Source organism: Phacochoerus africanus, chromosome 11 (genome assembly GCF_016906955.1).
Source record: "Phacochoerus africanus isolate WHEZ1 chromosome 11, ROS_Pafr_v1, whole genome shotgun sequence".
Classification (NCBI taxonomy): domain Eukaryota; kingdom Metazoa; phylum Chordata; class Mammalia; order Artiodactyla; family Suidae; genus Phacochoerus; species Phacochoerus africanus.
Window position 1 is genome coordinate 8,777,104 of NC_062554.1, and position 27,712 is coordinate 8,804,815.

The 27,712-nt window shown below is 44.7% G+C and overlaps 3 protein-coding genes across 3 annotated transcripts; all 3 read right to left on the bottom strand.

Annotated features, from left to right (window-relative positions):
- Positions 1–2,127: 2,127 nt before the first annotated feature.
- Positions 2,128–3,093, bottom strand: LOC125112016 (olfactory receptor 2AT4-like). Its single transcript, XM_047754253.1, has one exon. It carries the CDS (start codon positions 3,091–3,093, stop codon positions 2,128–2,130), a length of 966 nt encoding a protein of 321 aa, XP_047610209.1.
- Positions 3,094–13,281: 10,188 nt separating this feature from the next.
- Positions 13,282–14,246, bottom strand: LOC125111993 (olfactory receptor 2AT4-like). The gene is given in 2 exon segments (XM_047754216.1): positions 13,282–13,317; positions 13,320–14,246. Coding segments are annotated over 2 exon segments (963 nt in total).
- Positions 14,247–25,639: 11,393 nt separating this feature from the next.
- On the bottom strand, positions 25,640–26,605 carry LOC125112056 (olfactory receptor 2AT4-like). The gene has a single exon (XM_047754317.1). It carries the CDS (start codon positions 26,603–26,605, stop codon positions 25,640–25,642), a length of 966 nt encoding a protein of 321 aa, XP_047610273.1.
- Between the last annotated feature and the right edge of the window lie 1,107 nt (positions 26,606–27,712).

The following is a 27,712-nucleotide window of genomic DNA, read 5'->3' on the forward strand; positions in this document are numbered from 1 at the left end:
TCCTTTTATGCCTGGCTTATTTCACCCAGCATGATGTCGTCAAGGTTTATCCATGTGTCAGAATTTCTCTCCTTTTTAAGGCTGGGTTATGTTCTATTGTATGTACATGTTATCTGTTCATCTGTTGATAGACATTTGGGTTGTTTCCACCTTTTGGCTGTTGTGAATAACGCTGCTATGAACACAGGTGTACAAATATGTTTTAGGGCTCTGCTTTCAATTCCTTCGGATATATACCCAGAAGTGGAATTTATGGATTATTTGGTAATTCTACGTTTAATTAATTAATTATTTATTTATTTTTTAGGGTCACACCCATGACATATGGAGGTTCCCAGGCTAGGGGTTGAATGGGAGCTGCAGCTGCCAGCCTATGCCCCAGCCACAGCAATGCAGGATCCAAGCTGCGACTTCGATCTACACCGCAGTTCATGGCAACGCTGGATCCTTAACCTACCAAGCGAGGCCAGGGATCGAACCCACAGGCTCATGGATACTAGTCAGGTTTGTTTTCCCTGAGCCACAATGGGAACTCCCTATGTTTAATTTTTTGAGGACCCACCACATTGTTTTCCGCAATGGCTCCATGACTTTTTTCTAGGTTTTCAATTTCTCCACATCCTCACTAACACTTACTATTTTTCTTTTTTAGATAATAGCTATCCTAATGGGGATGAAGTGATATTTTATTATGGTTTAGATCTGCCTGATGTCTGATAATGTTGAGCATCTTTCATGTGCTTATTTGCCATGTGTATATCTTCTTCAAAGAAATATCTATTGAAATCTTTTGCCCATATTTGGAATTGATTTTTTTGGCTTGTCATTGTTGTTGCTGTTTAGCTGTAGGAGTTCTTTATGTATTTTGCGTATTAATCCCTTATCAGATTTGCAGATATTAAATATTTCCTCCCATTGTGGGTTGTCTTTTCACTCTCTCGATAGTGTCCTTGGATGCACAAAAGTTGAAACTAATTTTTTTAATTGGGAAATACAGAGAGACTGTGCCAACGGGCAGCGCAGGCTGCACGTAACGAACATTCTTCACGATGAAATTTGGCATGGGGAAGGAATAAACAGCTGGGGCTGGCTTCTAAGGCCAGAAAGAATACCTAGGACTGTATTTTGAGAAAGAGCGGTATGTCTGGGACACAGCATACCGCTTGTAAGGGGAAATTTCTCTTCTTAGCTCCCCATTGTCATGGATGGAAAACCTATGGTGTGGCTTAGAATGAAAAGAATTGTAATGCTTTCATGCCCACACAGACCTGGTAATGGATACTTTTTGCCTAAACATAAGCTAGAAGAATGGCATGCTCCAATTTAACAACACATGAGGGGTTCCACACGAGAGGTAAATTTCTTGTGTGACTGGTATTGAAATTTCAGTATTGACAATGAAATTTCAGGCAACAGAGATTGAGAGGGTAGCAGTTTCAGATTTTCTGACATTCCAGCAAAAAAGGGCAAGACTGATTCTTAGCTCTGTGTCAGGAATCCTGGGGACATTTGAGAAGTATTAGAAGAAGCGACACAAAGGAAAAGACTGAATTTCTTTTGAGTCAAATACTTGAAGTCCCTGAGAATCAAAATTATTTTAATTAATGGAACTGTGACCACAATTGTACTCACAGTCTTTTGAAATTTGGGATTTTCAGCTTAAAAATTGAATGGAAAAGTCCAATCCATTTTGTCTTTGAATTAAGGAAAGAAAATCATTATTTTATTACAATGGAAGAATAACTAGGACTGTCTTTTTTTTTTTTTTTTGTCTTTTTGCCATTTCTTGGGCCGCTCCTGCGGCATATGGGGGTTCCCAGGCTAGGGGTCTAATGGGAGCTGTAGCCACCGGCCAACACCACAGCCATAGCAACACGGGATCCGAGCCGTGTCTGCAGTCCACACCACAGCTCACGGCAACGCCGGATCATTAAACCACTGAGCAAGGGCAGAGACCAAACCCGCAACCTCATGGTTCCTAGTCGGATTCGTTAACCACTGTGCCACGACGGGAACTCCTAGGACTGTCTTTTGAGAGTTATTGTTCTAACTGCCTGGCTGTCTGAATTGTCCAAATTTCCCTTTATTATTACCAGTGTTTGTGGGAGAATGAATTTCCCCTATGAATCAGTGTTTCCCAGCACTTTTTGGGTCCTGGGGACATGCGATTTTGGTGATGGCTGCCTTGACATCCTTGTTTCTCAGGGTGTAGATGAGAGGGTTGAGGACAGGTGTGAGGATGGCATACACCACGTTGCCCATGATGTGGAAGTCGAGGGGCAGGTCAGCCCTGTAGGCCACATAGGCTATGGCGATGGATGAGTAGTAGGTGCCAACCACCAGCAGGTGGGAGGTGCAGGTGGAGAAGGCTTTGGAGCGTCCTTCTCGGGAGCTGATGCGAAGCACCGAGGCCACAATGTGGGCATAGGAGAGAAGCACCAGGAGGAGGGGCAGGAAGGACACGACCATGGCGATGCAGAAGCCCAGGAGGGTCTGGGGGGTGGTGTCAGAGCAGGAGGCCTGGACCACAGCCAGGTGGTCACAGAAGCAGTGGTAGATGTAAACAGTGCTGGCAAAAGCCATGTGGGAGGTCTGTGCCACTGCTGGGATGGGCAGAAGGAGGGCGGTGAGCCAGGCACTGGCCGCCAGGGCAGCATTGGTCTGCGGGGTCATGTGCACAGGGTAGTGCAGGGGCCGGCAGATAGCCACGTAGCGGTCATAGGCCATGACCACCAGGATGAAGGCTTCGGCGCAGGAGAAGCTGTGGAAGAGGTACATCTGCAGGAAGCAGGCGGGGAAGCTGAGGACGTGGTCCCCAAGCAAGAGGAGGGACAGCATCTTGGGGACAGTGGATGTGGTGAAGAGGATGTCCAGGGCTGAGAGGTTGATCAGGAAGAAGTACATGGGTTTATGGAGTCTGGGCTCTGTCACCACGGCCACCAGGATCAGGGCGTTACCCACCAGGATGAGCAGGTAGAAGAACAAGAAGATGAAGAAGACAGGGAGGAAGAGGGACTCTGGAAGAGAGGGGAGACCCACCAGGTAGAAGACGGTCGATGGGTCCTCTGATCCATTACAGGTTGCCGTCTCCATGATGGCTTAAGCTGGATGCCCAGGAAATCGGCAAGGGGAGCATCTGGAAACCAGAAGAATGATCCTAGAAATCAGTCTACACAGTGATCACTGCATAATCAAAGCAATCACATTTCTTTACAACCATCTCTCAGAGAGAAATGATGGGCTCTTTCATTCTATCTCTTTTCCCTTTTGAAAATTAAGTGTGGACAAAGTACCTATAATATACACAGCATGTGTTATATTCCAGGTATGTAACAGGTTGAACAAAACAAAGAAGATCTCTAATTTCACGGAGCTGACGTTTTAGTGGTAGAGAAAGAGATTGAACAAAGAATCCCATATTTACCTAACTTCAGGTGTGTTAAGTGCTATGGAAGAACTGCTGCTGCTGGTCCCCTTTTTCCTGTCCCATAGGGTCCTTTGGGGAATATCAGATCTCTTCAACCAGGCCCCTAAGCCCCTTTCTCTTTTGGCATTTGCTTTAAGTTTTTAAAAAGTGACAGCTTTGTCAGCACATCGCTAGAGAGGGCTGATTCTCTAAGGTTTACAGCAACACACTCTCTTGCAATCATAATTATTAACCAGGGAATGGCTCCCTCTCCCTTGTCCGCTGGCTGCAGTGGTTTTGCCTGGCTCTGTCTGAGTTCCCCCTGTCCTATCTCTGGGTGTGGGGCTGTTTGACAAGTTACAGTGAAGGGAATGACTTTGAAAATGCTCTTGGTAGGAAGAGTCATGCCTGACTGAAGTCGGAGCCGATCGTGGATTCATGTGTGGCTGCCACAACTGGGCAGCACAGAGAATCCAAGACAGAATCCCTATTATTCCACTGACCTTGCCTCCCTACTGGCTGCTGCAGCTCATCAGATACTCCTGTTCTGCATGCCCTCTGCCTAGTGTGCTTCCCTCGTCCCTGGTCATTGCAGGAGAAGAATTTTGGATGGAGAGGAACAGGAGATTTGCTTGCAATAGCTGTTCCAAGGAAGGAACCCTTCTCAGAAGAATTAGGAGGGAGTATTTTCAACCTACAGATCTGGGGGGGGGGGGGGAAATACTGTTTCACCCTCTACATTTTACTTGTTCTTTGGACTGAGCAACTCCTGCCCCACAAGTGACATAGACTCAGGCAAGTCCATGTTGATCCTAATGATTCCATGAGCAGCGGCCCCGTGACTTTTTTCTAGTCACTTTTGATTCTCTCTCTCCCCAAAACATCTCTTATGCGTAAAACCACTGCTGTAAACTCTGGAAAAAAAGCTTTTTTATTTTCAAGTCTAACCAGTTTTCCTCTGGAAGGCCAGACCCTGAGCACAGAAAGGGCAGAAGTTTTCTCAGATGCCAAAGTTACTGGAAGCAGAGCCACCATCAGCATCAGGTCTTCGATTCCCAGAGCAGGACTCTTTCATCTATACCACGTTTTCTAGAGAATCCAGAAGTTCAAGTTCCCAAGGGAGATAATACTAAGACCAAGATTTTCTGTTTCCTTTTCTGCTTTTCCATGGATAACTTCAGACAAATTTATATTTCAGGTTTTTATCTGAGTCGCTCTGCGATAAGTACTAGGAACTCGTAGTTTAATTGAGCAGGGCCCCATAGGGCTCCTCAGTCCAAAAGACTTCCCGTGTCTTCCATTTCTTGTTTTTAGGAAATGGACCTCATTCAGCCTCCAGGGCCTTCCCCGAGTTCCAAGAGGCAGGTTCTAACATTTCCTGATAGGGGAGTGGGTGGGGAGGGAGGGGGACGTGAAGACAAGGGAGGAAGAGTCAGGAGACAATAGTACAGCCTTGGGGCAGGATCCTGGTTCCCCCCAAAGGATGCACATAATGATGTAGGCATCTTATATTCCTTCTGCTTCTTTAAGAAATTAACACTTTAATATTAAACAGCAAGGAGCCCTTCCTTGTGTTTCTCCCTTGTTTGACTGCACCCTAAACGCATCACCTGTAAGCTAAAGATGAGGCACCCTGAGCACAATTGCCTTTGGGTTAAAGATGAGTAGCATTCGATATTTTTCAGGAACTTTCCTTGTTTCTTCTAATTTCTGATCAATATGCCCTTTTCGCAAGTACCGTTATTCTAGGAAATAATCCAGAAGACCCCCCCGCTGGGATCACATCTCCTGACGGCAGCTTTGCTGATTAAGATTCCCCAAAAGAAAGAAGAATGCATGTTTGCCCTAACCTGATTCTTATCTGAAACCCTGTTTTTCTCCTTTTAGACTATAAAACTCCCTGTAATTCTTTCCCGAAGAGGCGCACACTCTTTAAAGCATTAATTAGCCTGCTGTGGCCTCCTTTGCCTGACAAAGCAATAAAAGCTATTTTTTTTTCTCCTTCACCCACAGCTCTTGTCTCTGTGTTTCTCTGTGGCACTAGAGGACAGAGGCTGAGTTTTGGCAACAGTGCTTGGCAATGCAAACTTTCCTTTGAAATAATGTTCCAGAAATCAGACTCCAGGACCTAGCAAAAGAGTGAACCGGCTCTGCACTGCCCTGGACACTTTTGATCTCAAACAGGCAGGACTACCAGCACCTGGGAGGCAGACAGGGGACCTGAGGGGCAGAAACACAGTGGGCCAAGGCCAGAGGGCTCCTTAGAAGCCATCAACTCTGTTACCTCTCTTGCCCCTGCTCTGTCCCACTGCTTTGCGGGTGGAGGTAGGGATGTGAGGCCACAGTGGAGAGGTGGCACATGGCTTTTCATTGCCAGGTGGCACTGCGCCATCCAACAGGCATGCCGGGTCACCAGCCAAGAAGGGACACCACAAATACATCCCCAAAGAATTTCACCTTTGCTCTTTCAAAGCCCATTCCTCGAGCCCATCAGAGGAACTAGCCACACGTGGCTGGACTTGCTCACACCTGTGTCACAGGCTCTTGGTTTGCTTTGAATTGCACACTATACCTGAGTGACACAGCCGGGGCTCATGGCCTAAGGGCACTGCTTCCCAGGGCACAGAACTTGCCCCACGCGTGCTCCCTGTTGGGACTGACTGTCTACGAGCTGGTGACGGGGCAGGTGGGGACAGGCAAGGACAGCAAAGCCGATCAGCACGTGTCCGACCTGGTGCTGCACTTCAGGTACGTCCCCCCTGCCCTTCATCCAGCGCCACCCGGGCGTGGCTGTGGCCTTTAGCAAATGAGGATCTGAGGGTTGGAGGACAGGCCCTTGTTCAAGGCCACAGCCGGTGGGGGGTGAGAGCGGAGGCTGATCAGGAGGCAGCCTGCTGTAAAGGAGCGGCAACCACGGGGCCTGGCTCCTGGACCAGCTCTCCCACGCGCTTGCTGAGACTTTGGGCCCCTGAGCCTTGGTTTTCTTACCTGTACAGTGAGGGGTTTGGAGGAAAAGATCTCTAAGGGGGTTCTAATTCCATGAACTCTTTCTGGGGTGTCCCCCCGCCCCCGGGCTTGGCAGAGCGCATGTCACAGGGTCCATGCCCCATAGGGAGAGGATGAAGGCTCTCCCGCCTAGTGAGCACCTGCTGCCAGCCAGGGACTTGCCCTTCATCACGTCCTGTGGGCCTTAGTGGTCAAGTGTGTGCACCTGTGAGTCGGAAAGGGCTGGATTCCAATCCCAGCTCCTCCCTGCAGTTGCGTGACCTTGGGCCAGTCGCTCTCCCCTCTCTGAGCTCATTTCCCTCATCATCTGTGACCTCCACAGGTTATGAGTTCTTGTGACGCGAGTGCTTAGCCAACGCTACACAAGAGCCAGAAACCCTCGAAATGCGCTAGTGTTTTCCGGGTTCCTGCTGCCATCAGCCTTGCTTTCTTGTGGGAGGAAATGATTTGATAAGGAATCTCACCTGTGAATGTGCCCCCTTGCCCAGAACAGCCAGGATGTGTGGTCCAAGGTCCCACAGCCCACATGGCCAACCTCCATTCTGGACACCTGCCTCTTGTATTCACCCAACCAGTCTTCCTCATCCATGGCCTAGGTCCTGGGTTCTTGGCCTCTATCTCCCTGCCCCAGTTTTCTCTGCCTGTCTCTGGACACTCCATCCCTCGTCCTGCTCACCTGTTAAGCCTGGTCCATAGCGGTGTTTCCTGTGATGCCTCCATGCAAGGACTTGTTAGGGGCTAAGATGTGACCCATTAAAACCCCTCGCTTCCTCCTTTCTGCCAGGCCTCCTGGGGTACTTTTCCTTATGATGGTCTTCCCTTGAGAACCCACCATCCCTGAGGGATCAACTCCCTGGCATCTCCAAGAGCATATATGAGGGGTGGGGGTTGGATTTGTCCCTAGGCTTTGGTGGTAAGGAGAACAGCGTTATGAACAGCTCTCGGGGGCCTAGCACTTCGTGCCAGGGGTGTAGCCTTCAGACTCACTGAGTCTGGCTGCTAGCCATGGATAGACCATCTTGTTTACCTGATTTGTTCTGCTTTTGCTGATTTTGGGAGCCTTTTCCATGATGGGTTCCCTTTGGTAAATTGTCACATGGGACCAAATATCTTCACAGTTTGTGCCCCTTCTGAGAAGTCTGTCACTTTAACTCTTCTCTAGGTCTTCTCTTCACCAATCCTCTTATCTTGTTCTAAGTTCCTTCATAGCCCAGCAAAGACTTTGGCCATCGATCATTTCATTTTATCTTCCAGGTGAAATGAACCTGCCAGGTGAAAAACCAGGTGAACTGCCAAAGGTTCAGGTGAACTGTCAGGATTTACCTTTTTGTTCACCCTTCAAGGCCCTACTGAATGGGCTGTAATGCAGCAGCAGTCCACTTTTGGGCGGCCCCAGAATATTTTGAAGAATTATTTGTGGAGTTCCCATCGTGGCTCAGTGATTAACGAACACGACTAGTATCCATGAGGATGCAGGTTTGATCCCTGGCCTCGCTCAGTGGGTTAAGGATCCGGCATTGCTGTGAGCTGCGGTGTAGGTTGCAGATGCGGCTCGGATCCTGTGCTGCTGTGGCTGTGGTGTAGACCAGTGGCTACAGCTCCGATTGGACCCCTAGACTGGGAACCTCCATATGCCACGGGGGTAGCCATAAAAAGACCAAAAAAAGGAGTGGTTTTTTGTCTTTTTTGTTTGTCTTTTTGCCATTTCTAGGGCCACTCCCTCGGCATATGGAGGTTCCCAGGCTAGGGGTTGAATTGGAGCTGTAGCTGCCGGCCTACACCACAGCCACAGCAACACGGGATCCGAGCCATGTCTGCAACCTACAACACAGCCCACTGAGTGAGGCCAGGGATCGAACCTGCAACTTCATGGTTCCTAGTCGGATTCGTTAACCACTGAGCCACGACAGGAACTCGTATCCGTTTCTTACCAAGCTAACAATACACCCAGCGAAACCAGTCCTAGGTTAATAAATAATATTGATGCCATTTGTCCACCGATATGCTGTGGCAAGAAAGGCATATTACCTCAATCCAACCAAAATTCATAACCTCAGTCCATTAATGATATAATGTCCAAATTGAGGAATATTCTACAAAATACCTATTGCCCCCTTTAAAAAAAATTTTGAGACTTTATTTTTAGAGCAATTTTAGGTTCACAGCAAAACTGAGTGGGATTCTCATATATTTCCTGTCCATACCTTCCCATCTCCCCATCACCCAACTTCCCCTGCCATGTATCATGCACTCTGGTGGTACATTTGTTGTAATCTGTGAACCTACATAACACAACATCATCACTCAAAGTCTATAGTTTAAGGTTCACTCTTGGTGTTGTACATTCTCTGGGTTTAGACAAATGTATACTATGTATATAGTAGATAGGTTGATTGATAGATACATAGATATACTGTTACAGGATTGTGCAGAATAGGTTCAGTGCCCTAAAAATCCCCTGTGCTCTGCCAGTTCATGCCTCCTACCTCCTAAACCCTCATAACCCCTGATCTTTACAGCCTCCATTGTTTGCTTTTCCAGAACGTCACCCTGTTGGAATCATACAGTAGGTAGCCTTTTCAAATGGACTTTTTTTCACTTGATCATCTGCATTTAAATTTACTACTACTTTTCACAACGACAATGGTCGTGAAAAGACAAGGAAAGATCAGGATACTGTCAGTCAACCAAAGAGACGTGATCATTAAGTGCAATGTGGTATCTGAATTAGATTCTAGAATGGAAGAAGGACATGAATAGAAAACTTAGAGAAATCTGAATAAAGCTTACAGTGTCGGTATTTTCCAATGTTAGCTTCTTAGTTTTAATGAATGTACCATGGTTACGTAAGATATTAAAAGTAGAGGAAGCTGGATGAAAGGTAAATAGAAACTGTATTATCTTCACATCGCTGTAAATGTAAAATCATTTCAAAATGAAATGTTTTAAATGGCTATGTTTATAGAAACATTTAAATCTAACTTATTCTACTTTTTTTTTTTTTGGTCTTTTTAGGGCCACACCCCTGGCATAGGGAAGTTCCCAGGCTAGGGGTCAAATCTGAGCTGTAGCTGTTGGCCTATGTCACAGCCACAGGATTGCCAGATCCCAGCTCCGTCTGCTGCTTACACTGCAGTTCACAGCAACGCTGGATCCTTAACCAACTCAGCAAGGCCAGGGATCAAACCCGAGTCCTCATGGTTACTGGTCAGGTTCATTACCGCTGAGCCACGAAGGGAACTCCTAATCTAGTCTAAATAAATAAAACTATAATACATTTTCAAAAGGCTTTCCAATGCAATTTAAACTGTTATGATTTTTCTTGTTTTTATATCATATCCCTCTTAGGATGTACAGTCAAAGCACTGTTTCAATGTCTCTTATAGTAATTTCCTTCATTGTCAAGCCATTAATTTGATAGACATCCAGGGTCAAGTGTTTATGTTTATTTATTTTAGCAGTTTTCTACTTATTTCATCTCTTTGAAATTACTCAATGAATTTTATTACCTTTATAGTTGTACAAATATGTTTATTTTAAATAGGAAAGAATTGCAGTTTTATCTTTTTGATTTCTTGTAATTACATAAAAATCGCACATTTTTAAGTTAGATTGTACATTTGTCTTGTTTCCCTTCCGGTCCCCTGCACCCCGTTTCCTCCTTTTCCTTATGGGTAATCATCTTTATTAATTCAGATATTTAATCCTTCTAGTTTTTTCTGAAATTTTAGACAAATGATCTCCTTTCTTACAAAAAGACTGTTCTGTAGCTTGCTTTTCTCAATTAGCATGTCCTAGATGAGCTCAAATCCGTATATAGAGAGTTTTACCACTTTCGTTTTATAGCTGCATTGCACTGTTGAATAGTTTCTTCGACCAGTCCCCTTTTTTTTTGAATTGCCAATGCTTCAAGCCGTCGTTTATTAATTATTTTATTCATTTTTTTTGCAATCACTTTTAATGAGCATTTTCTATTGACTAACACATGAAAAAACTTAAAATTTAATACAAGAAATATTAAACTAACATTGAAAATAACAGGATAAACACCACCATTTTATAAGAATTCTGGGGAAAAGAAGTAGCTGATAATGATCATTGTGGTGGAAGGAGCAGGAAATCAAAACTCATCAACTTTGATGTTTTAAGAGAAAATGATAACATTTCACCAAATTATACCATGTTCTTTAAATATAAGTGGTAAGTACCCAATGTCATTCTCTCTGAGTTACCACCCTGCGGGAATACCAGAATTCTTTCAATTCTTTACTCCTGTCAAGTTCACTCACACTTGAGGAAATTTCACCCACCCTTCCTTCTGACATGAACCTTCCCTAGATGCTTTTTTAAATGTAGTATTCCTTCGAAAGATTCTGAGGTCCTACTTGAAGTATGGTTTTCCTCTTGTGAATCTCCATAAATCTTCTGTACTATACCATTTACCATCCTATATTATTCCTTGCCTGACTGTGAGATTCCTGAAAATAAGGTTAGAATCTTTCTTGTTTACCCTTGCATTTTTAGTCTCAAGCAGTATCTTGTAGAAAGAAGAGGATACATAAATGTTTAGTGGATACACAAGTGGGTGAATGGATGGATGCATGAAGCAGTGATATGAGAAAACATGGCACGTTTGGGGATTCTTAGGGAAAATGAAAAAAATTTTCCAGACCAGTCCCCTTTTGAGGAATGAGTAGCCTAATGAATCCTTGTCAGTGTGTCTTTGAGATAGAATCCTAGAAATGAGATTGTTGGGTCAAAGAGTAAGTGCATATACACTCTTGGTGGGTCTTATAGCAGCACGCTACTCACAAGCAACTGGTGAGAGTGCTGATTTTCTACACACATATTGCCAAGATACTGGATTTTTGCTAATCTGATGATGTGAAAAATGACATTTTAGCAAAGCTTTAATTTAAATTCTTTACACAGTATTTCTAATACAGTAGACTGAATACTTTTTCATTGTTTAAAGACCACTGCAATTTTTTATAATCTGTCTTTTCACATATTTTGGCCATTTTTATATTGGAAAGTTAGACTTTTTTTCCTCTAAAATTTTAGGAACTCTTCATCTATTGTGAATATTTGACCTTTCCCTGTGATGTAAGTCTTTTGTTACTTGACTTTGCTTATAAATATTTTTTTGCCATGCAGATATTTTTTAGAAAAGGCTTTTTGACACCATACACAAAAATAAACTCAAAATGGATTAAAGACCTAGATATAAGGCCAGACACTATAAAACTCTTAAAGGAAAACATAGGCCAAACACTCTCTGACATCAACCACAGCAACATCTCCTCAGATCCACCTCTTAGAGTATTGACAACAAAAAGAAAAATAAACAAATGGGACATAACCAAACCGAAAAGTTTCTGCACAGCAAAGGAAACCCTAAACAACATGAAAAGACAACTCACAGAATGGGAGAAAATCTTTGAAAGTGATTCGACGGACAAGGGATTAATCTCCAAAATTTATAAACTCCTCCTACCGCTCCATACCAAAAAAACAAACAACCCCATCCAAAAATGGGCAGAAGATCTAAACAGACAGTTCTCCAAAGAAGACATACAAATGGCCAAAAAAACACATGAAAAGATGTTCAAATCACTCATTATTAGAGAAATGCAAATCAAAACCACTCTGAGGTACCACCTTACACCAGCCAGAATGGCCGCCATCAAAAAGTCTACAAACAATAAGTGCTGGAGAGGGTGTGGGGAAAAAGGAACACTAGTACACTGTTGGTGGGACTGTAAATTGGTGCAACCACTGTGGAAAGCAGTATGGAGATTCCTCAGAAAACTGAAAATAGAACTACCATTTGATCCAGCAATCCCACTCCTGGGCATCTATCCAGAGAAAACTATGACTCGCAAAGACACATGTACTCCAATGTTCATTGCAGCACTGTTTACAATAGCCAAAACATGGAGACAACCTAAATGTCCATTGATAGAGGAGTGGATCCAGAAGATGTGGTACATATACACAGTGGAATATTACTCAGCCATTAAAAGGAACGAAATACCAGCATTTTTAGCAACATGGATGGACGTAGAAACTATCATGCTAAGTGAAGTCAGCCATACAATGAGACACCAACATCCAATGCTTTCACTGACATGGGGAATATGAAAAAAGGACAGACTGAACTTCTTTGCAGAACAGATGCTGACTCACAGACATTGAAAAACTTAAGGTCTCCAGAGGAGACAGTTTGGGGGGTGGGGGGATGTGCTTGGGCTGTGGGATGGAAATCCTGTGAAATCAGATTGTTATGATCATTATACAACTACAGATGTGATAAATTCATTTGAGTAATTTAAAATAAATAAATAAAAGGCTTTTTGAATTATGAAGTAGTGAAATTCTTATACAACAAATCAAGATGTTATGTAAAGATTAACATTATTCCATTGTACTGGACGAAAGCCTCGGACCAAGATATGACAACCACTTTTTATTTATTTATTTATTTATTTTAAGGCCACACCTATGTCATATGGAGGTTCCCAGGCTAGGGGTCCAGTTGGAGCTACAGCCACTGGCCTACACCACAGCCACAGCAACTTGGGATCCAAGCCACATCTGCAACCTACGTCACAGCTCATGGCAACACTCTTTAACCCACCCAGTGAGGCCAGGGATCAAACCTGCATCCTCATGGATGCTAGTCAGATTTGTTTCCACTGAGCCACGATGGGAAATCCTGACAACTTTTGAAGCCATCTGCTCAACTGAATTTTCTCTTCCTACCACACATTCATTAATCTATACATTCAAGATTATTTATTCTGTTCCAGTCTGTGCTGGACACTGTTACTTGGTATCCTGAGAGCAGAATTAGCCACATCTAAAGGTCAAAGTCTCCTATCCCAGGTCGGGTCTTGAGACATGTGATTTTGGTGATGGCTGCCTTGACATCCTTGTTTCTTAGAGTGTAGATGAGAGGATTGAGGATTGGTGTGAGAATAGCATACACCACGTTGCCCACGATGTGGAAGTCAAGGGGCAGGTCAGCCCTGTAGGCCACATAGGCTATGGCAATGGATGAGTAGTAGGTGCCAACCACCAGCAGGTGGGAGGTGCAGGTGGAGAAGGCTTTGGAGCGTCCTTCTCGGGAGCTGATGCGAAGCACTGAGGCCACAATGTGGGCATAGGAGAGAAGCACCAGGAGAAGGGGCAGGAAGGACACGACCATGGCGATGCAGAAGCCCATGAGGGTCTGGGGGGTGGTGTCAGAGCAGGAGGCCTGAACTAGAGCCAGATGATCACAGAAGCAGTGGTAGATTCGAGCAATGTTGTCATATGCCATGTGGGAGGTCTGTGCCACTGCTGGGATGGGCAGAAGGAGGGCGGTGAGCCAGGCACTGGCCGCCAGGGCAGCATTGGTCTGCGGGGTCATGTGCACAGGGTAGTGCAGGGGCCGGCAGATAGCCACGTAGCGGTCATAGGCCATGACCACCAGGATGAAGGCTTCAGAGCAGGTAAAGCTTTGGAAGAGGTACATCTGCAATAAGCAGGAAGTAAAGCTGAGGACGTGGTCCCCAAGCAAGAGGAGGGACAGCATCTTGGGGACAGTGGTTGTGGTGAAGAGGATGTCCAGGGCTGAGAGGTTGATCAGGAAGAAGTACATGGGTTTATGGAGTCTGGGCTCTGTCACCACGGCCACCAGGATCAGGGTATTACCCGTAAGGATGAGAAGATAGAAGAGGAGGAAAATAAAAAACACAGGGAGGAAGAGGGACTCTGGAAGAGAGGGGAGGCCCACCAGGTAGAAGACTGGTGAGCCACCCACTGATCCATTACAAGTTGTGGCCTCCATGGTGAGACAGAACTGGATTTTTGCAAGATGGGCAACTGGAACATCTGGACACTGGAATATTTGGAAACCACAGAAACAAAGGATTCTGGAATGAGAATTCTATATTTACTCTCTAGTTAAGTATAAGCATAATTACTTACAACCAACTCTTGATCACATTTTCCTGCACGTTGTTAGAAAAAAGTCAATTTTGGATTGAATGTCACTGAGTTAAGCTGAGGTGGGGTTTGAGGGGCAGAAATTCAGAGCTATCAAGTCCAGTCGTACACCTCCTCCTCCCTCCTCTGGCCCATTTCTTTCTTTCTTTCTTCCTTCCCTCCTTCCCTCCCTCCTTTCTTCCTTCCTTTCTTTTCTTTCTTTCTTTCTTTCTTTCTTTCTTTCTTTCTTTCTTTCTTTCTTTCTTTCTTTCTTTCTTTCTTTCTTTCTTTCTTTCTTTCTTTCTTTCTTTCTTTCTTTTTCTTTCTGCTGCACCTGTGGCAAATGGAAATTCCCAGGCTACAGGTCAAATTGGAGCTGCAGCTGAGGCTTATGCTACAGCTTGTGGCAACAACAGATCCTCAACACACTGAGCAAGGCCAGGAATCAAACCCGCATCCTCACAGAGACAATGTCGGGTCTTAACCCCTGAGCCACAACAGGAACTCCTGGCCCATTTCTATTAAGGGGTCTGAATTTGAAGTCTGGAAACAGAGTGTCTTTTCACGGTCAGCCCTTAAGTTCATAGCAAAGGTGGTCTTTAACCCAGTGTCCTGGTTCCCACCCAGTGTTCATAAGGATTTTTCATGAGCGAAGCTGATTCCTTACCCTCTCTTCAGCTTTGTTTCTCCTTACTCTTATCAAATGGCCACTCCTTGCTCTTGCCTCATCCTTCCCTCCTCCGCGAGGCCTTTGTCCCCCTGGCTTGGGGGTCTCTTTTCTGGGTTCCTGCACTTTTCTTTGTCATCACTGATCACACTGGGTTGTCTTGTGTCTACGGCTCCATCAGACAGCCAGCATTTGCAGGGGCTGTAATGGAGACTGATTGTTTCTGTTTAATAATCCACCACCACCGTTTTCAGGACCCTGGTGCTCCAGAGGCAGGAGCCTGAATGCAGCTTTCCCAACTGGCTTTGTTTTGTTACTGAATCATAAAATTGGAATGAAAGGGTCATTAGCAAGAAATAGTTTTAGTCTAATCCTTTTCTTATACGGATTAGGAATACAACAGGGGGGCTCAGATGTGGGCTATAATTTCCCCAAAGTCACACAGTCAGTGGTGACAGAACCAGAACTAAACTAGCGTCTGGGCAGGATTATCACCTTGAGCCTGGGGACAATTCATCAATAAGCCCAGGCTGCTCCACCTACTCGGGGCCACAAGTCAGACCATGGAGTTGAGGTTTATTTGCTCACCCCAAAGGCACTGAAGCACTTCCCTTCTCTAAACGTCTATTGGGCAGAATGGGCCTATGCAACAGACAAACAAAGTACGTGCTTAGGGCATTAGACAGATGGGGGCACCAAAAAATGTTTTGGAAAGACTTTAGAATTCCACATCTTTTAAAAAGCATTGGTGTAGCATCATGGTAAAAATCAGAAATGTTCTAGACTTTACATTTCTTTCTTTTTTTTTTTTTTGCCTTAATTAAATGATTTTATTTTGAATCCACATTATAGAGGGCTTTTGATGGTTTGTTTTTGAGGCTTTTTTTGGCCAAGCCCTTGGCCTGTAGAAGTTCCTGGGTCAAGAGTCAAACCCACACCACAGCAGCAACCCAAGCTACCCCAGTGACAATGCCAGATCCCTAACCCTGTGCTCCGCAAAGGGACTCCAGGGGGATGCTTTCAGGGCTTAAGGACACTAAATGTTGTTATAAGACCATTTCCTTGGTCAGGGTCATCTATGAGCCAATTACAGTGCTGGTGGGGGATAGAGAAGGACAGAAAGACCAATTACCAAACATCCACCCCAACACTGTATATTTCTCCTCCCATCATCCCACCCTGCCAGGGAGCAGGTACACCCCTTCAACAATGAGAAGCTGGGGGCTGGAGAAGAGCAGAGCCTTGTTCAAGCATGGTGAGGGTTGAGAGCAGTGACTGTTCTGGAGCCAGGCTGTTGCAAAGGACTGAGTCCATCTTGGCTTCTGGGCCAGCTCTGCCATTCACTTGCTGTGACTTCGGGCCTCTGAGACTCATTTTTCCCATCTGAAACGTCTCTCCCAACTCAGCACACTTTTTTTTTGTCTTTTTTTTTAGGGCCACACCTGTGGCATATGGAGGTTCCCAGGGTAGGGGTCGAATCAGAGCTGTAGCCGCCGGGCCTACACCACGGCCACAGCAACGCCAGATCCAGGCCGGATATGCAACCTACACCACAGCTCATGGCCACACTGAATCTTCAACCCACTGAGCGAGGCCAGGGATTGAACGTGTGTCCTCACAGATACTAGTCAGATTGATTTCGCCGAGCCTCAGTGGGAACTCCTCAGTACACATTTTTGAGTGGCCCAGTGAGGGGTCAGAGATGGATGTCTTGTGGCCCAAGCCTCTAAGAAGGGAGAGTGAGGTTCTCCCATTTGTGAAGCTCCTGTTGCATGCTTGATTCCTTAGTCTTTGTGCCATTACACGTCATTGCAATTCCCAAATCCATGCCATTCTCTCATAGTTCCCCTAACTTGTGCTGTTCCCACAGAAGAGGAGCAGGACATGTGTGAATTACAGAGTTTGGGCTCCTTAACTGGAGTGAGAAAGACCTGGGTTTCCACGCTGGCCCCACCACCTTCCATTATCTGTCTCTGAACTGCAGGTCCCCCATCTGTGGCTCAGTGTTGGCAGAGGCCTCAGTCAATAGTCTCATTTCTTTACCTGTCATGGGCCTGGCTTCCTTGTGACAAACTCTAACCATACCATCGGGCTCTTGGTTTGTGACCGCTCATCCCTGTCTGTCCTGCTGGGGTCGCTGACCCACAGTCACACAATCTGACATTGTGTGCAGATGGGGACCCTGAGGTTCACACATGGGGGGGGGGGGCGCTCCCAGGCTCCTCTGCATGGCTCTGCCTGCCCCAGGCCTCCCTCAGCCACGCAGATACTCCCTCCCTAGCCCTGCTCACCTGACCCGCCCGATTCAGCTTGGTGCCATCTGTGGAGTCATCAGCTTGGCCCTGGGGGGAGAGCCAGGTTGGGGTTGAGTCACGGCCCATTAAACCTCAGAGCCAGGGCCTGCTGGGGCGCTCTTTGTTAAGTCGACTCTCCTATGGGACCCTGTCCCTGCCAGCTGGGAGCAACTTCCCAGGATGGAGCAGGGGACTTGGCTCGGGGCTTTGCAGAGGATGAAAACAGCATCATTAACCACCCTCCTGAGTCCCGGAACTTTATCACTAATGAAGCAGTTTGCTTCCTGCTGGCCTGTCTGGTCTCACAACAGCCATTAGGTTTATTCCTAGTGTTTGACATTTGAGGCAACTGTGATCTAGAGAAGTGGCTTGGCCAAGGTCCAACGAGTGACTGGGGGACTTAAAGTCGTGCAAATGGCTGGTGGCAGAACTGGGATTTGGACGGGTTCAGCAGCTTAGCAAGCAGCACATTGTGGCTGTGATCTGAATTCTTTCCAGTTATGTCACCTTGGACAAATCCCTTCCCTCACTGAGCCTTTCTTCCTTATCTGTAAAAAGAGTGTAATGGGCTATTGGTAAGATTTCATGATAAACATTCAATTAAAAAGAGCAGTTATTTCAGTCAACCCAAATAGGAAAAACCTGCTGCATGATTGAATAGAACTAGTGCTGTTATATGTGAGGCGGAGGTCTGTGCCCCAAGGCCAAGGTCAAGTCACAGATGGTTCCTGCCTCGGCTTCCTGATGCTTCCTTTGTCTCCATAGCTCTCTATTTCTGACTCTGTCATTCCTTCAGTAACATGTACAAAATTTAAGTGATTTTTAAAATTTCACAAGTAACAGATAGATCCCCTGGTAAAGTATTTTCATCAATCCAGAGCTTTCTTTTGTAAAAGTGGAAGTTTTCACACCAGCCCTTCCCCATTTTTCTCCTTCCTTCCTCAGAGGAAATCACTGTTACTGAACTGGTGTGTTCATGTCAGACCTTTTCTAAACATGTGCGTGTGTGTGGTTTTGCTTTGTTTTGCTTTTAGCATATCTTGAATCATTTTGTACTTATCCCATTATATTCTAACCTAATGTTTTGAAATATACACATTACTACATATTAAATATATAATCAACAAAAACCTACTGTCTGGCACAGGGAACTTCACTCAAATTCTGTGATAACCACTATGGGAAAAGAATCTGAAAAAGATTGAATATACGTATAACTAAACCACTTTGCTGGACACTTGAAACTAACACAACATTGTAAATCTAGCATACGCTGAAGTAAAATAAAAATTAAATTAAATTGAGAGAAAAACGAAAGAAAGAAACCAAGCCTTGGAATCGTCTATCTGATCTACTTTATTCTTTTATCTGATATTTGGTATTTGATGGCGTGGACATGACATAATTTGTGTAGTAATTTCCCTGATGACAGACATTTAAGTTGTATCCAGTTATTGCTATTATGAATAATATTATAATTAACATCCTCTTAACATGTATTTGGGGACATATATACCCAAATATTTCTCTGAGATAGATCCTTAGAAGTAGGAATTCTGGGCCAAGAGGTAAGCAGATTCTAAAATCCGTATGTGTTGGAGTTTCCTTCATGGCTCTGTGGTTAACGAACTTGACTAGGACCCATGAGGTTGTGGGTTCGATCCCTAAGAATCTGGCGTTGCTGTAGCTGTGGTGCAGGCCGGCAGCTGTAGCTCCAATTCGCTCCCTAGCCTGGGAACTTCCATATGCTGTGGGCATGACCCTAAAATGCAATACATAAAAGAAGAAAATAAGATAAAATAAAATCTGTGTGTATATGCCTGTCCCGGGACAGTCCAAGCTTCAACCCCAGAGGCTCTGAGCACGCTGAGCCACAGCAATGACGGGGATGACATTGTTACCCCAGTGCCTGAGGCTGCTGCCCAGAACCGGGAGAAACCAGGCATGAACGATTCATTTCAGCCCAGAGAAGAGACTTCCATAGCAGATCTGACTGTAGACTTACAAGTGTAGGATGCGAGGATACTAAGCCATTGGCAGCTGAGTGTCAAACTTCATGTAAAGCAGAAACTGGTACAGCAGAGGCTGTAGCTGCTCCTCGTGCTCTAATGAACTTCACCATGGAGCTGAAGGTGGTTCCGACATTCCTTTGAATAGCAAACAAGCGCTATATGGGCCATCTCCTCTCCAGACCTACTCCCTCTGATGGAAGAGAGAACTTCGCATTTGGAATACATTTGTGTCTATGGATCTTTGCTTCCAGATCATAAATGTAAATGCTAGAGGTGTTTCTGGGGGAGAAGATATAATCATTCTTAAGTTAAAGGCAAAGAATTCTGCAGAATCAGCAGATAACAATCCACACAACAGGTGAATTCTTTTGATCTGTTTTCTGTCTCTCAGAGACTACAGAACTCCTTAAGGACCATCCAGACCCAGCTGTCAGCAACACGAGGATGACTAAAGACTTTCTGGTGTGTTATGGATAAAACTAATTAAGAGACTTGGGGACTTGGGCCAGAAGAATCCACTTGGAGTACAACAGTTGGTAGAATTGCAGTTGAGTTGGAGATACCCAACAAAAACCGAGACCTCGAGTCCTTTCAGGTTTCTAATTTTGTTTGGTTTTACTAAAGAAAATGAACCTCAATAGGAGAGTTAAGAGTTGGCTGAGATTTCCTTGTCAAAAGCCAACATTCTAAGACTTACCATTATACCATTATGGGATAAAATATGATTTATTTCATTACCTCTGAGCATAAAAATGTTCCCATACTTCTAGGAAATGACTGGCTCCTCCGTAGCCATGGTGACAAATAGTCATCAGAACTTTTTTTAAACCTGTTTCATCACTCAATGACAACTTCGCATCAGTACACACACTGCTGAAAGCCAGCCACCCAGCAGCCGCTTCACTGCTGTACCCACACTTCCAGAGCTAAAGGCAAACCAGTCTCTAGACACTCCTCCTCCTAAAAGTCCACCAACCCTTAATCTCCAGATTTTCCACAGCCCTATGAGGTCAGCTCCCTGTGTTGCTCGGAAATAAACTGTGCCACAAACGAAACATTTCCATGCTTAAGGGATAAACTCAGCTTTTTGTTTCAGATGTTATGTGGCAGTCTCTTATCATTTCTATGTCTCTGTAATCAGAGATCATGTCCTTTCTTTCATTTTTTTTCTTTTCTTTTTCTTTTCACACCTGCACTTGAGGCATATGGAAGTTCCCAGGCTAGGGGTCATATCGGAGCTGCAGCTGCCAGGCTACACGACAGCCACAGCTACGCCAGATCCAAGAACATCTGTGACCCACGCCACAGCTTATGGCAACACCTGAATCCTTAACCCACTGATCAGGCCAGATGTTGAACTCGAATCCTCACAAGACTATGTCAGGTTCTTAACCAGCTGAATTCCCTTTCTTAACGGGAACTCCCTTTCTTTCTTTCTTCCTTTCTTTCGGCCGCATCTGTGACATATGGAAGTTCCGAGGCTATGGGTCAAATTGGAGCTGCAGCTGCTGGTCTACGCCACAGCCACAGCAATGCAGGATCTTCAACCCACCAAGCAAGGCCAGGGATCGAACCCAAATCCTCATAGAGACAACGTTGCATCCTACTGATTTTATTAATTAGGTCTTTCCTTTTCCTTCGTCCATCTTGCTAAAGGTTTGTCAGTTCTGTTGATACATTCAAAGAGCCAATTTTGCTTCTGTTTTCTCTATTGTTTTTCTACTCTTTCCATTTATTTCCACTCTCATCTTTATCATAATTTCATGCCTGCTGATTGCTTTGAGTTCAGTTTGCTTTTCTTTTTTCTTTCTTTCTTTTTTTTTTCTTTTTTTTTTTGTCTTTTTAAGGTCCAAACCCCAGGGCATATGGACGTTCCCAGGCTAGGGGTCAAATTGGAGCTGTAGCTGCTGGCCACAGCCACATCCTCATGGAAACTAGTTGGATTCATTACCACTGAGCCACGCCGGGAACTCCTTTAGTTTGCTTTTCTCGTCTCATTTCTTAAAGTTAAAAAATGGGTTATTCGTTTGAGAGCTATCTTCCTTTTTAACATAAATATTATTTACAGCTATAAATTTCCCTCTAAGCACTCTCGTTTGCTGCATCTCATAAGTTTCAGCACATTGTGCTTTCGTCTTCATTCATCTCAAAATATGTTCTGCTTTGTCTTTGGTTACTTTTGTGACCCACTGGTTGTTTAGGAGGGTGCTGTTCACTTTCCACATGTTGTGGGTGTAGCATTTGGTGACCCAGCTTAGGAAAAGTGGGCAGGTTATTTAAAACATGCACTGCTTAGAACAAAACAAAGTTAATTTAGTTTTTTTTTTTTTTTTGGCTTTTTGCTATTTCTTTAGGCCGCTCCCGCGGCATATGGAGGTTCCCCGGCTAGGAGTCTAATCGGAGCTGTAGCCGCCAGCCTAAGCCAGAGCCACAGCAACGCTGGATCCGAGCCGTGTCTGCAACCTACACCACAGCTCACGGCAACGCTGGATCGTTAACCCACTGAGCAAGGGCAGGGACCGAACCCTCAACCTCATGGTTCCTAGTCGGATTTGTTAACCACTGCGCCACGACGGGAACTCCCAAAGTTAATTTAGAAATAATGAAGTCTTCAAAGGTGACACTAGACAGGGTGAGTGCAAATGATTCTGGGAATATATTTGAAGCAAACTTAAGGGGAAGATACAAGAAATTAAAGTGAACCATACTATTTAGAATACAAATAGAAAGCAGAAAATAAGAATATTTTGTCTATCATCAAGAATATAAAAAAAAACAGTTCAGAAAAATGGTATTACATAAATATCGTTCTTAAAATGTAACCAAAATTTCATGGCTGCAAAAATGTTTTCACTTAAGTGACAACTAAAGTCAGTTTTAGAGCTCAATATTCTAATTAAGTTTAGAAGTATTTTAAAGTTGCTTTTGAAATCTTGGAATTTATTTTTATCTCTTTCTTCTTCCTTCCTCTCCCAGTAACACTGAGCTATAAAATATAGCACATAGTAGGCTCATGATATGTGCACGTAACACATAAAAGACACCTTATGTCATTTAGCTGACAGATTTGATTTTTCTGACAAGAAGCTTAGGCAGCCATTTGTGAGGGTCGATTTAAAAAAAAAAAAATCAGATCATCTCTGCAGATACAACAATTTGGCTTATGTGATTGCCCCAAAGCTTAGTCTTAAAAAAAAAAAGAAAAAAAAAAACTCCACTGGGAAGAATCAGTAACATTAGGACAGGTAGTCACATACTATAACTCAGGAGGAGAACTGCTCTTTTAGGTAAAAATGAAATCGATTTTAAGTATTTTCCCGATGTATCTGAGTTTAACACAAGAAGGCTCTGCAGACAATAAACCTCACTCAAATAAGACTTTAATGCTGGCAGGCAGTCGTCCTATATGTTCCTGCTTTGTTCCCTTGTCTCCTCTTCTACACTTTTTCACACCTTCTCCTTTAAATTCACCGGTACCGCCTCCTATTGTCACTCCAGCCAATCAGGAGAGAAGTCCCACAGCATCTCCGCCTGCGACCTGCACCACAGCTCACAGCAAAGCCTAAGTATAGAGTCTCATCATAAAGAATATACCATGTCACTATTACTCAGGGGAGACCAAAATTTTGACCTCACCCCATAAACCCCTTGGTAGCCCTCTCTGATTACAAACCTCTTCCTCACCTGCAGAAATAACTGTGATTCTGACTTTTAAATAAATATGCCTTCTCTTTTCTTCATAGTTAATTACATCTGTATGTATTGATCAAAAATGCAGTTTAGTTTTGCCTGAGTTTTGTATAACTGAGTTGTGATTATTTCACCCAGCACTATGTGAGATTCCGCTATGGCACATGTATACCTAATTCCTTCTTTTCTTTCTTTTCTTTTTTCTTTTTTCTTTTTTTTGTCTTTTATTTCTTTTTAGGGCCGCACCCGAGGCATATGGAGGTTCCCAGGCCAGGGATCTAATCGGAGCTGTAGCCACCGGCCTATGCCACAGCAACGCTAGAGCCAAGCCGTGTCTGCGAACTACACCACAGCTTATGGCAACACCAGATCCTTAACCTGCTGAGCGAGGCCTGGGATCGAACCCGAAACCTCATGGTTCCTAGTCATTTTCGTTTCCACTGTGCCACAACGGGAACTCCTCCTTCATATTTTCTTGGTATATGTAGTGTTACTTTTTATGAACATTTCACAAATTAAAGAAATGCTGCTGTGCTAGATCACAGAGCATGTATGTCTTCAACATTATAAGACAGTGATAAACTATTTTCCAAAGTATCTGTCTGTGCCAATTAACATTCCCACTCTCGGAGTCCCTGTCATGGCTCAGTGGGTTAAGAAGCCAACATAGCGTCCATGAGGATGGGTTCATCCCTGGCCTTGCTCAGTGGGTTAAAGATCCAGCATTGCCCCAGGCTTTGGTGTAGGTTGTGGATGCAGCTCAGACCTGGTGTTGCTGCGGCTGTGGCATACGTCAGCAGCTGCAGCTCTGATTCTTCCCCTAACCTGGGACCTTCCATATGCTGCAGGAGCAGCCATGAAAAGAAAAAGCAAAGAAACAAAAAACCTTTCCCACTCTCAATGTATGAGTGCCCCATCAACCCATATCCTTGCCAACCTGGGTATCATCAGACTGACATTTGGTTTCTAGTGCTAACTATTTCTAGTGGAAGCGAGAGGTTTCTAGTGGTAACTGTTGTAATTTTTGCTTTTCCTTCTACTAAAGAAGTTGGGCACATTTTCTTATACGTATTGGACATTTATTCCTTCTTGTGAATTCTTTTGGTCATTTTTCTAATGGCTTGACTACCGTTTAAAAAAATTGATATGAAATGAATCTCTAAATATCCTGGCCAGGACTCCTGAGTCTTTTAGTTGATTATATGCATTGCAAAAAAATTTCTTCTGTTCTGTAGCTTGACTTTCCACTCTCTCTTTTTTTTTGGTGTTTTTGATAAATAGAAATTTTACATTTGAAAGCAGCTGAATTTATACTTGTTTCTCTAGGTTTAGATCCTTTTAAAAAATCTTGTTTAAGAAATATTTCCCCCTCCCCAAATCAGAATTATAATATTCTATACAGTTTCATAGTTTCACCTTTCATACTTAGGTTGAGATTGATTGTGTTTCTTTGAGGTAAGAGACCCATTTCATTTTTGACATTTGGAGCCTTGATAGTACTAATATCCTTTATTATGTATTCATCTTTGATACTGAACTGCGATGTCATTTATATATCATAACATATATATCGGTTGCCCATATATTCAAGGGTCTCCTTTGGGCCTCTTTATTCTGTTTCATTGATCTATATGCCTCTCTATGTCTCAATAACTAACCTCTCTGTGTTCCCATCTTACTACCTTTTAGCCTTATTATATTTTAAAAAATATATGTAATACTTTTAAAAAGATACTTTCATATTTTATATGACTTTATATATTTTTAAAAAATTGGGGGGGGGGAGTTCCTATTGTGGCTCAGTGGTTAACGAATCTGACTACGAACCATGAGGTTGCTGGTTCAACCCCTGGCCTTGATTAGGGGGTTAAGGATCCAGCATTGCCATGAGCTGTGGTGTAGGTCACAGACTTGGCTCAAATCCTGTGTTGCTGTGGCTGTGGCATAGGCCGGCAGCTACAGAAAAGGCAAAAAGATCAAAAAAAAAAAATTTTTGGCCATACCCATGGCATGCAGAATTTCCAGGGCCAGGGATTGAACCCATACCATGACAACAACTCGAGTCACACCAGTGACGATGCCAGATCCTTAACCCACTAGGCCACCAGAGATGTTTTTGTATTTTATCTTATTTATTCTATTTCTTTCCACAGAAGGATTGATTTTATTACCTAGCCTATGATTAATGAAAAGGGAAGACTCAATGGTGTATTTTTTGGCCCTGCTATAAGTCATTCTTTCCTTCAAGAAACTTTTTTTTTTGGTCTTTTTTTTTTTTTCTTTTTAGGGCCACACCTGCGGCATATGAAGGTTCCCAGGCTAGGGGTCTAATCGAAGCTGTAGCTGCCGGCCGACACCACAGCCACAGCAACGCAGGATCCCAGCCATGTCTACAACCTACACCACAGCTCACAGCAACGCTGGATCATTAACCCATTGAGCGAGGCCAGGGATTGAACCCGAGACCTCATGGTTCCTAGTCAGATTCGTTTACCACTGTGCCACGACAGGAACTTCCAAGAAACTTTATTGATGGCATTCTGTCTTCTTAGCACACTGGTATCCTGGGAACAGAATTAAGTACATCTAAGGATCAAGGGCCCCCAGGATGTCCTGGCTCCTGGGGACATGTGATTTTGGTGATGGCTGCCTTGACATCCTTGTTTCTCAGGGTGTAGATGAGAGGGTTGAGGACAGGTGTGAGGATGGCATACACCACGTTGCCCATGATGTGGAAGTCGAGGGGCAGGTCAGCCCTGTAGGCCACATAGGCTATGGCGATGGATGAGTAGTAGGTGCCAACCACCAGCAGGTGGGAGGTGCAGGTGGAGAAGGCTTTGGAGCGTCCTTCTCGGGAGCTGATGCGAAGCACCGAGGCCACAATGTGGGCGTAGGAGAGAAGCACCAGGAGGAGGGGCAGGAAGGACACGACCATGGCGATGCAGAAGCCCAGGAGGGTCTGGGGGGTGGTGTCAGAGCAGGAGGCCTGGACCACAGCCAGGTGGTCACAGAAGCAGTGGTAGATGTAAACAGTGCTGGCAAAAGCCATGTGGGAGGTCTGTGCCACTGCTGGGATGGGCAGAAGGAGGGCAGTGAGCCAGGCACTGGCCGCCAGGGCAGCATTGGTCTGCGGGGTCATGTGCACAGGGTAGTGCAGGGGCCGGCAGATAGCCACGTAGCGGTCATAGGCCATGACCACCAGGATGAAGGCTTCGGCGCAGGAGAAGCTGTGGAAGAGGTACATCTGCAGGAAGCAGGCGGGGAAGCTGAGGACGTGGTCCCCAAGCAAGAGGAGGGACAGCATCTTGGGGACAGTGGATGTGGTGAAGAGGATGTCCAGGGCTGAGAGGTTGATCAGGAAGAAGTACATGGGTTTATGGAGTCTGGGCTCTGTCAGCACAGCCACCAGGATCAGGGTGTTACCCACCAGGATGAGCAGGTAGAAAAACAAGAAGATGAAGAAGACAGGGAGGAAGAGGGACCCCTGGAGAGTAGGGATGCCCACCAGGTAGAAGACAGGTGAAGAGTCTTTTGATCCATTACAGGCTGTGGCATCCATGGTGGAACAGAACTACATGCCAGGGCAACAGGCAACCAGATCATCTGGAAACTGGATAAAACAGGAGTTTGCAAGGAGATTTCTGCATAGTCCCATCTACAATTATTGCAATCCAAATCCCTAGAGGACTGGAACCATCCAAGATAAATTCTTCTATCTTAACCTACAGTTTACTCCTTCTTTCTTCCATCAGGTGTTTAGTAAGTAGCTACAGTGTACACGGTAAACAGGGCATATGAGGCCTCTGTCTTTACAGGGCTTCAATTCTAGTAGAAGGATGATATTTTTAGCAGCTAATAACACAGTTAATTATCTAGTTACAACTGTGATAAGTGCATTGAAAGAATTTCTGTCTCGTCTCTGCTCCAAGTCCCACACTATCTTTTGGGCGTCAGGTCTTAGATGAGCTCTTATATTCCTATGTTATTGTTTTTGTTTTGTTTTGTTTTTTCTTATTTAAAGTAACATCACTATCACCACCTCACTAGGAAGGGCTGATTTTTCTCAGGTTTTCTGCCACGTGCTGCTGCTCAGGCTACTCAAGACCCAGTGAATGGCCCCCCTCTCATTTTGCAGGTGCAGCAGCTCCACCTGCCTCTCTCCCTGCTGAATTCTCCGGGTGCTCTCCCACTCATGTGGCATCGATGAGAGGGACAAATGCCTTCAGCAGGACAACTCTCTCTCTTTTGGAGTCCAAGCAGATGTATCTCCCCCCCCATTGAGGGTGCATCCTGCATCTGCCACCTTCCTTCCTCCTGGCTGCCACAGCCCAGTGGGGATGCTGTTTCATTTTTTGATGCCCATTCTGCTGTTGGCTCCTCCAATACCAGCTCAGAAGAAGCCACAAGGAGCTGTCATGAGACCTCTTGTTGCTGGAAAGGACCCAGGGAACCAAAAGCTATAGCTGCCCAAAGGCAAGAACCCCTATATCAGAGGTTGTTTGCTAACTGCGCTGGGATCAACAGGGGGGCTTCTGGGCTTGAGCCGAGGCGATTCGGGCTCATCCCTACTTCAGGGGGAGTCTCTGATGAGCAGTTCAGGCAGCTTCATGTTTATATCTGCATCACTGCTGTTTGAACCCTAGTGATTTCACAAGGGGTTTCCCTT

Coding starts and splice junctions, on each gene's coding strand:
- LOC125112016 (XM_047754253.1), bottom strand. CDS start 3,093: ATGGAGACGGCAACCTGTAATGGATCAGAGGACCCATCGACCGTCTTC.
- LOC125112056 (XM_047754317.1), bottom strand. CDS start 26,605: ATGGATGCCACAGCCTGTAATGGATCAAAAGACTCTTCACCTGTCTTC.